The sequence below is a fragment of the Lathyrus oleraceus genome, chromosome 2 (genome assembly GCF_024323335.1).
Source record: "Lathyrus oleraceus cultivar Zhongwan6 chromosome 2, CAAS_Psat_ZW6_1.0, whole genome shotgun sequence".
Lineage (NCBI taxonomy): Eukaryota > Viridiplantae > Streptophyta > Magnoliopsida > Fabales > Fabaceae > Lathyrus > Lathyrus oleraceus.
This window is the reverse complement of record NC_066580.1, coordinates 112711817-112722697: the sequence shown is the minus strand read 5'-3', so window position 1 is coordinate 112722697 and position 10881 is coordinate 112711817. Positions and strand designations below refer to the sequence as shown.

At 32.8% G+C, this 10881-nt stretch overlaps 1 protein-coding gene across 1 annotated transcript; it reads right to left on the bottom strand.

The window, feature by feature from the left end:
- Nucleotides 1-2187: 2187 nt before the first annotated feature.
- On the bottom strand, nucleotides 2188-9007 carry LOC127118372 (tRNA threonylcarbamoyladenosine dehydratase). The gene is made up of 11 exons (XM_051048559.1): nucleotides 8776-9007; nucleotides 8591-8640; nucleotides 7728-7821; nucleotides 6734-6881; nucleotides 5772-5984; nucleotides 5526-5660; nucleotides 4326-4460; nucleotides 3962-4177; nucleotides 3450-3574; nucleotides 2898-2955; nucleotides 2188-2592 (listed from the first exon to the last, which is right to left on the bottom strand). Exons 1-11 carry the CDS (start codon nucleotides 8868-8870, stop codon nucleotides 2482-2484), a joined length of 1380 nt encoding a protein of 459 aa, XP_050904516.1. The 5' UTR covers nucleotides 8871-9007; the 3' UTR covers nucleotides 2188-2481.
- Between the last annotated feature and the right edge of the window lie 1874 nt (nucleotides 9008-10881).

Sequence of the window (10881 nt, the reverse complement as noted above, 5' to 3'; positions counted from 1 at the left end):
CTTTTGGGAAAATCCAATTATGCACCCTCAAAGTACATGTTAAATGGAGTTTGTGCATATAAAGAACTTGCAATTTGGACAAAGCATGTGGAAATTATGGCCTCCTGATTACAGGTAATTTCTGAATTTCACTGAGCCCTAATTTTCAAACCATACATTGGATTTTCAAGTTCTTGGACTTTTTGGAAAGGTGAGAACAAGATCTACAACTTTCATGTTGAACAAATTTTCATTTGAAGCTTCCTTGGACACGTGGCTTTGAGGTCAAAAACTTTCCATTTTTGGAAACTTCAATTACAAGTCACTTTCTATTTTTGGCAGTTTGTGTCCTGACTTGATTTTCTTCATTCTTAAGCTTTGAGATGTCATTTAACACTTGTTCCAACATGAATGAAGTGTGTCTAACTCATTTCCACCTCCACATCCATCAGATCATGTACAGTTGACCACAGTTGACTTTTCCAACTGACAGATGAATCTGGCAATGCATAGATCAATCTGAGCTCCATTCTTCAACTGAAATGGCTCAAGGGTGAAACCCTAGCCTCAATAAGCTCAATATAATCATAGAATGAACCCCATAACCATCATAAACCTCATCTCCTGACTATGCCCTGACTGGCCCAATGCTACTGATTAGGGTTGACCAGTGGTCAAAACCCTAATCTCAAGGAATCTTCTTCAATCTTCTGATGACATCCAACCATGATGATGATGATGTATCATTGCAATCAAGATGAAGACCAATCTCCCCTGAGAATCATGAAACCCTAATTCACAGCCCAATCCTCAGATGGCCAATGATCAGTCAATAAACCCTAGGCTTGCACTTGACTTTCTCATCTTCTGATCAAGACTTGAGAAGATAGCTTGCACAATGTAACCACATGATATGCAATATGCAATGCCTAATGTCCTAAAATGAAATGCACAATGATAATGCTAGTCCCAAGAGAGGAGGGCAAATTTTGAGGTGTTACAGTATCTAACTCACTTTCTTTAGTTCTATGAAGTATTTTTGTTCAAGTATCTTTTATATTTCTTTATATTATTTTTGTTGATGACGAAAGGGGAAGGAGATATAAAAGTATTTAAGAGTCTGAAACATGATATTTATTATCTTGCTTAAATTATGAAGGAAATATCTTTTATATTTCCTTATATTATTTTTGTTGATGATAAAAGGAGAAGTAGATATAGAAATATTTAAGCACCTGAAACATGATAGCTATTATCTTGCTTAAATTCTAAAGGATTATATTTATGCTTTAATTATTTAAATTTAATTAATCTGGATAAGATTTAGGGGGCTATAGGGTGGGATGAGCATTTCCTAATTGTATATTCAATTTATTTTTCTTCTTCCTTACTATGACAAGCGTCATAGTATTCTTTCTTACTATGACAAGCGTCATAATATCGATTAACTCAACTCAATTGATAGATGTACAAGAACATTAGATTCAAATTCACAACATCTCACTTATTCGAAAAAATTGTATCAAATTGTAAGTCATTTTATAACTTTTTTATCAAATTGCAAGTTGTTTTACCGTATCAATAAATAGCTAATGATATTTTTTCTATTATACTTCAAACATTCATTTCTCTCTTCTTTCGATTCTTTAAATTCATATTTTTCATACCATTAATTAAGAACAAATTTATAAGAAAGGGTGGGATGAGCATTTTCTAATTGTATATTCAATTTATTTTTCTTCTTCCTTACTATGAAATGCGTCACACTTCTTTCTTACTATGACAAGCGTCATAATATCGATTAACTCAACTCAATTGATAGATGTACAAGAACATTGAATTCAAATTCGCAACATCTCACTTATTCACATTCATTATACTACTAAAACAAAACAAAAAAAAACACATAATTTCTCAATGAAAAATTGTATCAAATTGTAAGTCATTTTATAATTTTTTTATCAAATTGTAAGTTGTTTTACGGTATCAATAAATAGCTAATGATATTTTTTCTATTATACATCAAACATCCATTTCTCTCTTCTTTCAATTCTTTAAATTCATCTTTTTCATACCATTAATTTTCTTTCAATTCTTTAAATTCATTTTTTTCATACCATTAATTAAGAACAAATTTATAAGAAAAAATAAATAAATTTCTCTTTTTCATTTCTTAATACATGTAAAAATCTTAAAAAACAGAGGGAATTTGTCATATGCAATGCAATACAATTTACAAAATGTCATAACAAGATTTATCAAGGTTAATAAAATAAATTCATAAAAATTCCAACAATAATAGAAAAATCACATCACACTCACTCTTAAGAATATAACCTTGACCATACTCATTAGTCCTAAAACATTCTGCATCAAGAACAAACTGCCACTTGCATTATAATGAATAAAATAAACTATTAGACATACATCACTATTATACCAAATGGAATGGTTATAATCCTCTAATGTCATAATCCAGAGTATGGTTATAATCCTCTAATGTCATAATCCAAAGTCATTTTCAGCTCGTTTTAACACAGCTATCACTCTACTGTAAAACTCTGGTTCCTTTTCCTTTATATCATCCAATGTCCGTGACTCATGCTCATCCACCTGAATTGTGTAGACAATGAACTATTACAGATCTTATAAAGTAAACATATAATCTACTTATAGTAGTGGATTGCAAAAAAGGCAAAACATCATATATAATATATGGTTAAATATACTTTCCATCCATATAAAATTAGTAAAATTTTATTTTGATCCAAATATAAACTTCTTTTCTATGATAAGTGGTGTCCCAATTAAATGTACTTAATATTCACATGAAATAGTATTTCATTTTAAGAATGTGCTTGATACATTGAATATAAATTCTTAAGACAAAATGAGCTTGCAGTTAGTTACTAAATTACCTCTTTGAATTTCAAAAGAATCAAATTTGAAATAGATGCTGGTTTTGTGCTGTCCCACCTAAACAAAAGAAATGAAAAGGACTTGAATTAGATAAATTCCAATGGAAAGAGATGGAGAAAGAATGTTATTATGCTGACACATATGCTAACTTATAGGTAATATATCATTCGAGTCAAGATAACAGCAGATGAAAATTTCACTGCAAGCAAAGACAAATTCTACAACTTTTACTTCTGATTTAAGCACATGATATGGCCTACAAAGAGTCTCAAATATTACAAGAATAGTGATTTTTGGCAAAGAAAAAGAGGTGCAAGCTTTGAGAGCACTTCAATACAAAAAGAAAAAATGAGAAAAATCATAAAGAACTCATAGAGGATTGCATGTATTTAGTTACACAGTTTCTAAACAAAAATAATAACCCTAACCCTTTATTGTAACCTACCTGTTTTAATTTAATCCTTTCATCTCTCATTATAACACACCTATTTTTTTTAAAGCATTTTAAAGTTTTCCTTAAAAAAACAATGGCGTTAAAAGCCACCTCATACCTCACAAGCATTAATTCATTAATTGATCGCCACATTCCTCGTCCAACGTCTTTCACATGCTGCTCTCTAGCACTTCTTCCATGCCATAATTCTTTTGTAATATACATCACTTCTTCAACATCTACCTAGAAAACAGAAACAAAAGTGATGAGCAAAGAGCTCAATCACATTATTTTTTATTCAAAATAGGACAATTATGTATATATCAATATACCAACAGAATTTAGTGTCTGCTGGGACGACTTTTGGCGATGATAGAAAGTTGAAAATTTTAAGTTTACTCTCTATTTTCAACATTTTTGTAAGCATATCAAAATTGTTAGAAAGAATGTGCTTAATTGTATAAAGCAAGAGGTAATATGCAATTGGATGAACAGATCAGACTAGCAAAATGCAATTGGTCCTAAATTTTAAAAAGAAAGAAACTCTTGAAATGGTTAAGATATCACATTTAACAACGAGGAAGTTGTAATTAAACAAAAGGTTAATAGAGTAGGCTTCACTTCATATACCTGCACTTGCATGGAAGTTCCGTGCAATGTTTCCTCATGCTCAATAAGGCGTTGATGAAGAATATGGTAATGATCCACGTCAAAATTGACTATAGGTTCTGTTTGAACCTGTAATCCTGCTAAATTCGTCAAAGTATAGGAGGCCATGATTTGTCCAAATATTGCAGGGATGGTGCCTAGAACAGGTATGATTCGGACCCTAAAACCTGGAACTACCTGGCAAAAGGACATAGAAGTGAGAATGTGTAACCAGTGCTTCCGATTAAATGTTATGATAAAAATTAATTAAATCAATGAGTAATAAAACACATTCGCAAAATAGTTAGTTGTATTATCAATGAGTAATAAAAATTAATTAAATTACCTGATAGTCTGAAGGGTTTTCCTCTTCTCCATTTGGAGCCTTAAATGGAAGTAGCTTAATTTTGGGCTTTTCTAAAGAAAACACAACAGTGATGCCACCTTCAATGCCATATTCTTTCTTCAAACGGTGTCTTACCTACATTGGAATGATTGCAGTAAGAGTTGCATGCGTAATACTAATGTAACGGGTAATTAAGAACAAAGAAAACCATGGTTGACAGCTGAAGTTAATCAGTTCTTAACTAATTCCACCTAGCTGGAATTTGAAGTTAACTTAGGTTGTTAAGAGTTAGTTAATGAAGATGATGGGCTATCACTATGAGAGTTATTGAGAAAATCAAACTCCTAACACTGGCAAAAAACCTCCATTAGAGAATCTTCATCCAACAGGACCTTTAGTGGCAGAGAAGCAAGTTTCAAAAGTCTATCAGATGCCAAGTTATAAATGACGATCAAGAAGAGTCAGTGTATTAATGCCCTGTTTGGATAAACATCTTAATTAAGAGTATAGCACAAGTGTTTGGCATAAATGCTTATAGAAGCTATTTATATAACAACATAAAATGAAGTCAAACTGTTTTCATAAGCTATCCTAGATAGAAATAAGCTGAAAACAGGATATGTCATAAGTTGTTTCTATAGGCTGTCCTAAAGAGTTTCACAAATGCTTATATCAGTAGATAAGCTCAAATAATGCAATCGAAACAGACCCTAGGTGTGATGAGAAATATGAGCCAGAGTGTGTATGCAAAAATAGCCAGTTCAAGGCAAAGTTGGAAAATTAAAGAGCCCCGTACACCTAAACATAATGTGATATTATGTGTTATTAATATTCAACACTCTAACTTAGTAATAGAGCAAAGACCAGATAAGACCAGAACATTTGTCATAGTACCAAAACTAATCTAATAATACGTGCATAGTTAAATTTCAACATTCCCATTTAGTCATCCAAGCCAGAACAGAGGCCGGTGGAACTTTTAGAGGCAGAGGAGGAAGGTTCAAAAGGTCTTGGTTGTCAAGATAGGACCATACCACTTACAAATCATAAGATAGGTTAATAATTCAGCATTCAAAAAAAGAGTAACAAGTTCAAAAAAGATGGAGATATTGACAAATCATATGGTTCAATTGACACAGGGTTTAAGATCTATAAAATACAATAAAAAAGACTCATATAAGGAGGATGTTGCCGTCTTACCGATCGAGATAATGGATCATTAGTAGACTCTCTTATATCAGCAATGCGTATTCTTGTTGGATCGGCTCTAGCACCAGCCCCAGTGGCAGATATAACTTTTAGGCCCCTACGTACACATGCAGCAAGAAGTGCCACCTATTACATAAATCAAATCAAGCAATTGAAAATGTATAGAAATAACTATCATACATTTGTGTACGAGTTATTGTTGATCATAAGGCATAAAAGGGAAAAACTGAGGATAACCTTTGTATCGATGTTATCAATACAGTCCAGAACATAGTCAGGATGGCCTGAGAGAATTTCTTCTTCAGTTGATGAATCATATAACAAAACTTTTGCATCTATTTGGCACTCCGGAAAGATTGATAAGAAATGCTCCTTAAGGCACTGAGCTTTTGAGGTGCCAACATCTGCTCTTGTCGCAACAGCGTGTCGATTTAGTGATGAAAGAGAAACCTTCTCATTTAATAAATAAATAAGTACCTCACATTGTATGGATTGCCGATACAAATTCTAAGCTAAACTAGCAAAACACCAAAAGTTAAAAGTACTTTCTCTATTTAATTCTTTGCATTACCAAATCCATCATAATATTGCTCAGAAACTTTAGGCTTGATGTTCTTGAGCCTATAATGCCATGCATTACAGTATGTAACAGCATAGGCTCGTAAATATTGACATTCCATGTGATTGAATTGAAATAATTCTTAAAACACTATCCATGATAACGTTTAGTGCAATGATAACTTAAAAGCCAAAGTGTAAAGTAACGAAAAGTTATTTCCAATAAAATCTTCAATTTGTTTCCTTTTTTAAAACTATAGTAGTGATAAAAATTTGCATCAGTTTTACATTCCAACACTTATATATATCAAAAGATTTCAAACCAAATTTGATGCAAGCTCAAAATTACAGTAAGATGCATTACATTTGTGATTCAGAAAGTAAAATAATTTCCCTTTGTCAGTGGCATCAAAATCTTCAACCATGACAATTTAGAAGAGCCAAAACTTTCACGTAATATCTATTGGGAGCAAAAAGAAGCTCCAAATAACGCTAGGGACATGACATTTGAGATTCCCAGTGTAACACAGTTTTTCTTGTAATCAATGGCATCAAAATAATAAACCATGACACATAAAAATCCAGACAACAGTTAAGGAATAAATGTTATTATGAAGGGGAAAATTAGTAAGAGTAAAAACCTGATCAAAGTCTACAAGAAGAAGCTTGCCAATCCCTGTCCTCAAGAGCATAGAAGCAGCATGACTGCCAACCCCTCCAAGACCAACGACCACAACATACGATGCGCTCACCTTTTGTTGTGATTCAAAGCCAAAAAACTGAATATTCCTAGTTACAGCAGGAACAATCCACGGAAAAAAATGTTTGTTAAGTAGAGACCCAAGAAAAAATAGATATATCAAGCACAGTGCCACTTAAAATATAAAAGCCTTTACAAATCACATTTTCGAATTTTTATTTGGTTGTTACAACTTTTGAAAAAAATGAGAACATGAAAGGGAAAAAAATCTAAAATTTCTTCAAAAGCAGTGTTATCGATGGCAGATGGCGGTCCATGGCGGAGAGCCAAAATACCGCCATACCGGCTGCTTTGCGGCGGCGTTATAGCAGATTATGGCAGAAAAAATTGCAATATCAGCCAATATTTACCATTACGGCGAGCCCAAAAAACGCCATGAGTATCCGCAATAGTGCCTCCGTGGAGGATATTTGATAAAATTGTTCAAAAGACAAATTGTTTTGAGTAGTTTCTCTAGAAGATCATTTTTTATTGAAGTTTTTTAAAAAAAGTGTTTTCCATCACAGTAAACAAACACAAAATAGCTTCTTCTTTTCTAGATAATCTCTAAATTGAATCAGTGTGTTAACATTTCATTAGATATCAGAGATGATGGAACAGCGCGTAAAAGTGTAGACATGCATTGGTATACAAGGTGCCAAGCCACATAGACATAGACTACAATAGTTAGCTCTAAACATAAAGGCTGTGCATATTAATTGATGTATGAGAGCTAAAAGTTGTCTCTACAAATAAACGAGCTAGTGAACAAATAGAAATGAGATTGCAAGTCCTCAGAACGTTTTACCAGTTGATGCAACAGCGTAAGAACATTTACATTCAGAAATAATTCCAGCCATGAAAATGTCAAAATGATTGGCAGCAACATGAAATACCTAGACAAATGCTCAGAAACAATCTCATCTTTCAAAAGATCCTCACTAACCACCTTATCGCTCTTCTTTCCACTAACAGTGCGTCCCTCAAAACCTGCAGTAGCATACACAAAATTCAACGCTTAGAAGGATACAGAAAACAGCAATCTTATTAACTATATGATGTTAAAGTAGGAAATAGGAAAAAGATGCATTAGTCACAAATATAACATAAGAGTCCATTGCATTGCATCATCAATTCAGATTCTCTCTACAATCACTGCACCTCTAGAACCCAAATATTAGGGCCTGTTTGACTTGAGAAATATTTCCTGTTTTCATTTCATGTTTCATTAATAATCTGTTTCTTGCTTTCAAAATTTTATTCATAAAACAACTCCGGTGCAAATCTTTGAAAGATTGAAAGCAATGTAACAATTATGAAAAGTAAAAATCAGAAAATGAAACCATAAACAGTTTCTGAAACCAAATAAACCCTTAACCCTTACAATTTACAGAATGTCAACTTTAGGGTAGATTAGTTAACATAATTCGTTTTTTGTTTTCATGTTCCACTTTCATTCATAGTTACAAAACAGACTAAATTTTCACTTTGATTCCTATTTCAACAATGTGAAGGTGAAAACAGCAAGGAAAATGTAAACAAACAGGCTTTCTGAATCATGATAAGCCCTAATAACTTAACCATTTACACATGGTGTGGTGACTGCTTCCAATTCATACTAGTGAGCATGTGTTTGGACAATTTCAACATGCAAATATCTAAACTTAAGGCAAAGATCAAGGGCACCATTCAAAGTAGGAAAACATAGAATCAAGCAACAGAAACTGACACGGGTTAGTAACAGTTACAGTACCCGTACCATTCAATTCAGTAGTACCATTCTCAGCGCATTTTGGTCGAACACCTCTTCTGCACACACAAAAAAATCACAATATAACATAACATATATTGAGTAGCATCAAAAGCCGAAAAACAGAAATTAGAAAGAAACAATTAAGTTAGAGAAGGTAAAAAGAGAATAAAAGAAGAGAAAAATTCACAAACTTTTGAGTTTGGAGAAGTCTGAGAAGAACGAAGGTTGAGAGAGAGCCTAAAAGAACACCACCTCCAACCAAAGCCAAACATTTGGTTCTCTCCATGTTTGGTTTTTTTAAGGTTTTTGGTTTTCACTTAACTTTGGTGCTGGTGGGGCATCGGACGGGTTAGGACTCTACTCGAACTCTGGTGAGTTAATTACATTAATTACCCCTTCAATTCCTTTTTCCTCAAATAACATTGTCCAAAGTGGGTTAAGTGTAGAATTAAATAAAGGGGAATGCTAACTTGTGTCCAGGGCACAAGTTAAGAGATAAATATAGAAATAAAATTTTGGAAATTGTGTATTGAATTTATTACAAACATACAATTAATAATTTTATTTATTTTTTCAAAACAAATTTTCTATTTGTAGGTTTGTTAACATGTGTTCTTGGGGCACAAGTTAGCTTTACCCTTAAATAAATACAACATTTTGAGTTCAAATTTGGGCCATTATAATTTGATGTTATGCATGAATATCAACTTAATTGATCCATAGAGAGATGTTTTTATTTTGATTGTGAATTAATTATATTATATTTCTTTCATCATTCTTTTATAAAGAAAAATAATGCATTTTAAAGAGGTATATGCTAGATAAGGTATGACGAAAAGAGGCGAGTTTTAACATTAATTTCCGTATATTAAGAATGATATTAGGGACTAGAAAGTGAGTGCTATTGAAAAAAATATTAATAAAGAAAAAGGAGATCATGGCGAGATCAAATGGAGTTCAAAGAGGTTTGCAGCGGAATGATAATTATGTAGGATTAAAAAAACTTGAATTCTTTTTGCAAATAGAGTAGAATAAAATTCTTAGGAAGGAAGAATTAATGTGGTTTTAGAGGTCGAAATGGCGGTGGTTAGCAGATGGTGATAAAAAATACTAGATATGACCGTTTGGAAAACTATAAATAGAAGAAGAAAGAATAGAATTAACGTGATCAAAAATAATAATGGTCAATGGATTGAGGATCCTATTCATATTTAATAAATGTTTAATGACTATTATAAGGAGCTTTTTGCTATGAGAAATAATTAGAATAGATAGGACCAAACAAACATCACTTATCCAAAGCTAGAGGAAACATATGTTCAGCAAATGAATGAGGATGTGATTGACGATGAAGTTAAAAAAGTGGTTTTTGCGATGAGCCCGTGGAAGGCCCTGGGCCCTGATGGATATCCTGCAGGTTTCTATCAAAAATCTTGGCGGATAGTTGGTAAACATGTATGTGTATTTGTGAAGAAAGTATGAATGAAACCAATATAGATTAACAAAGTTAACCAAACAGATATATGTTTGATTCCCAAAATCGAGCTGCCAACGATGGTGAACCAATTTCGTCTCATCTCTTTGTGTAATACAATATATAAAGTTGTAAGTAAAATGATTGTTGAAAGAATGAAAAAGTGCATTCTCAAGCTAGTTCCCCCTTATCAAATTGGTTTTGTTACAAGGTAATGCATGAAAACATCATTATAACAAAGAAGGTGATGCATATGATGAACAAGAAGAAAGGGAGACAAGGATACTTTGTTATTAAAGCGGATCTCTCTAAAGCGTATGACAGACTCAGTTGGGAGTTCATTTGGCATATTCTTTGTGAAGTTAAGTTACCAGAGATCATGGTAAATATCATCATGCACGCAGTCATAAGGGTATATACCAACTTAAATTGGAATGGGGCCAGAAGTGCTTACTTTCAACCCCAACAGGGTATTTGCCAAGGTGATCTAGTCTTTCCATACTTATTTGTTATGTGCGTGGACAAATTGTCTCATATGAAAGAATGGGAGGTTGATATGAAAAAATGGCACATGTTTCATATGGGGAGACAAGGACCAATGATATCTCACCTCATGTTTGCAGATGATCTCCTTCTCTTCGGAGAAGCTACGGAATCTCAGATGAAATGTGTAGTTAATACTCTAAATACTTTATGTAGTATGTCGGGTCAAGAAGTTAGCAACAAGAAAACTAGTATTCTTTTTTCCTTGAATGTCTCTTGAATCACAAAGAATAAGTTATTGCAAATATCATAGTTTAAAGAGACGCGTGACTTTATAAAG